General features: G+C 35.7%; 1 protein-coding gene across 1 annotated transcript; it reads left to right on the top strand.

The window, feature by feature from the left end:
- Positions 1-383: 383 nt before the first annotated feature.
- On the top strand, positions 384-1,529 carry LOC114747209 (HVA22-like protein f). The gene is made up of 4 exons (XM_028935501.1): positions 384-520; positions 641-667; positions 756-878; positions 1,213-1,529. The coding sequence occupies exons 1-4, from the start codon at positions 474-476 to the stop codon at positions 1,499-1,501; spliced, it is 486 nt and encodes a 161-aa protein (XP_028791334.1). The 5' UTR covers positions 384-473; the 3' UTR covers positions 1,502-1,529.
- Positions 1,530-1,920: the final 391 nt, after the last annotated feature.

Here is a 1,920-nt window from a genome sequence, read left to right as displayed (position 1 = left end):
TCGATCCAGATACACTACTCTCTCTCTCTCTCTCTATATATATAGATGTCTCAGTGCGAGTTTTATTATTTTATGCTAAGGATTCTAAAGCTGAAGAGAAAGTAAAGTAAAAGAAAGCAATATGTTTCACTCAAAAAAAGAAAGGAATATGTTAAGGTTCCAACAAAAAGACATCTTGCATGCATGCATCTTGTAAATACCAAACTTTTTGACATTCCCAATATGTCCTTTCTTGGCATCGCAGAAAAGAAGACTTGTGGGTCGTCTTCTTCATCCCCACACCAAATTCTTTGCTTCTTTCATTAACCCTACTCCTCCATTTTTCATCACTCTATATATATATATGTATATATATCTTCATCTTCATCTTCTGTAATTCATCTGGAAAGCTCCTAAACCTAGAGCTACATCATATACAAAACATTAAGATCGTATCAGAAACTCATCAGTAGTTTCTCATTTCCTTCCTCATTATGGGTTTCGTTGGAACAATGGCCAGACATTTGGATACAATTGTAGGGTAAGTATTGTGCTATCATCTTTCATAATAATCCCTTTCTTTTATTGTTTTTACCACAAACAAGCACACATATATAACAGTATTCTACTTTTTGTTTTTCCTTTTGTTGGGTAATTACAGGCCAGGCGTGATGCTTCTTTATCCCTTGTAAGTGATGAAATTGCATATATATAAAATATTTTACTGATTAATTATAATGAGTTTGTATATGAAAATTAATCGAAATAATGAGCAGATATGCATCTATGAGGGCGATCGAGAGTCCTTCAACATTGGACGATCAACAATGGCTAACGTACTGGGTTTTGTACTCATTCCTAACCCTCTTTGAGCTTTCGTTCCACAAAGTCCTAGCCTGGTACGTACGCACCCTTAGCTTGCTGTTCCATCTCCAAACTAGTTCATTTAAAGTTGATTGATTGAAATTGGACTTCCAAAAGTTGGAGAATTAAAGATGAAGGGTCATTTTTGTATTAAAAGTACTCACGGATGAGGTATGAATATTTGAAAGTGTTTTTTTTTTCGCCCTCACTGTTCCCCCAAAAGTATTAAGAAAAAAGCAAGGCTGCCCTTTCTGTTAAAAATTGTAACAGTTAGTGTTAGTTTCTTTTAATAATTAATGTTAGTTTTTTTAACAGAAATGACCATTGCTGTTGAAGTTGATGATATGATATATGTGGATGAACGTACAGGTTTCCACTGTGGTCGCTGGTGAAGTTGCTGATATGCATGTGGCTGGTACTGCCAATGTTCAATGGAGCAGCTTACATATATGAGAATTACGCGAGGAAGTGGCTGAAGAACATGCAAACACTTGGCTTCGCCCCTTCGTCTTCTTCTTCTTCGTCGAAATATCCAGAGGCTCTTCAAATGATGACCTTCGATGCAAGAAAAGCTGTTGAACATTACATCGATACTTATGGCCCTGAGTCCTTCGAGCGAGTCATCAAAGCTGCTGAGAAAGAAGCAAGAAAGCACTGATCTTTATATATATATATATATGTGTGTGTGTGTGTGTGTGTGTGTGTGTATCTTCTGGGTATTGGTTTAGTATATTTTGTGATTTAATTTGTTTGTGTTTCACTGTGAACACTGAGTCTTATTTCAGAATTTGTGGTTCCATTATAACCGCTTCAACTTCAGCCACCTTCCTTAGTTGATATCAAAATCTTATTGGTATATATTCATTTTCTGATGTGAAATATAGAAAGATGGCAGTTTAATTCTTCTATTATATTTTTGAAACTATGGACAGACTTAAATTACAGGTTAATTAGTTTATTTTCTTAATGCTGTGGGAAAGGGAGGTAATGCTTCGAAATCCAATGAAATTGCTGCAGTTTACAATAAGAGCAGTAGAATGGGGGGAACGTGAGGCAATTTTCACCCTAACACTGTCC

Source organism: Neltuma alba, unplaced genomic scaffold, assembly GCF_004799145.2.
Source record: "Neltuma alba isolate B1F8T4 unplaced genomic scaffold, ASM479914v2 tig00005247_pilon, whole genome shotgun sequence".
Classification (NCBI taxonomy): Eukaryota; Viridiplantae; Streptophyta; class Magnoliopsida; order Fabales; family Fabaceae; genus Neltuma; species Neltuma alba.
Note: the sequence above shows the minus strand (reverse complement) of the source record. Positions and strands in the feature narration are given on the sequence as shown.

Coding starts and splice junctions, on each gene's coding strand:
- LOC114747209 (XM_028935501.1), top strand. CDS start 474: ATGGGTTTCGTTGGAACAATGGCCAGACATTTGGATACAATTGTAGG. Junction 521..640: donor CATTTGGATACAATTGTAGG/GTAAGTATTGTG, acceptor GGGTAATTACAG/GCCAGGCGTGATGCTTCTTT. Junction 668..755: donor GTGATGCTTCTTTATCCCTT/GTAAGTGATGAA, acceptor AATAATGAGCAG/ATATGCATCTATGAGGGCGA.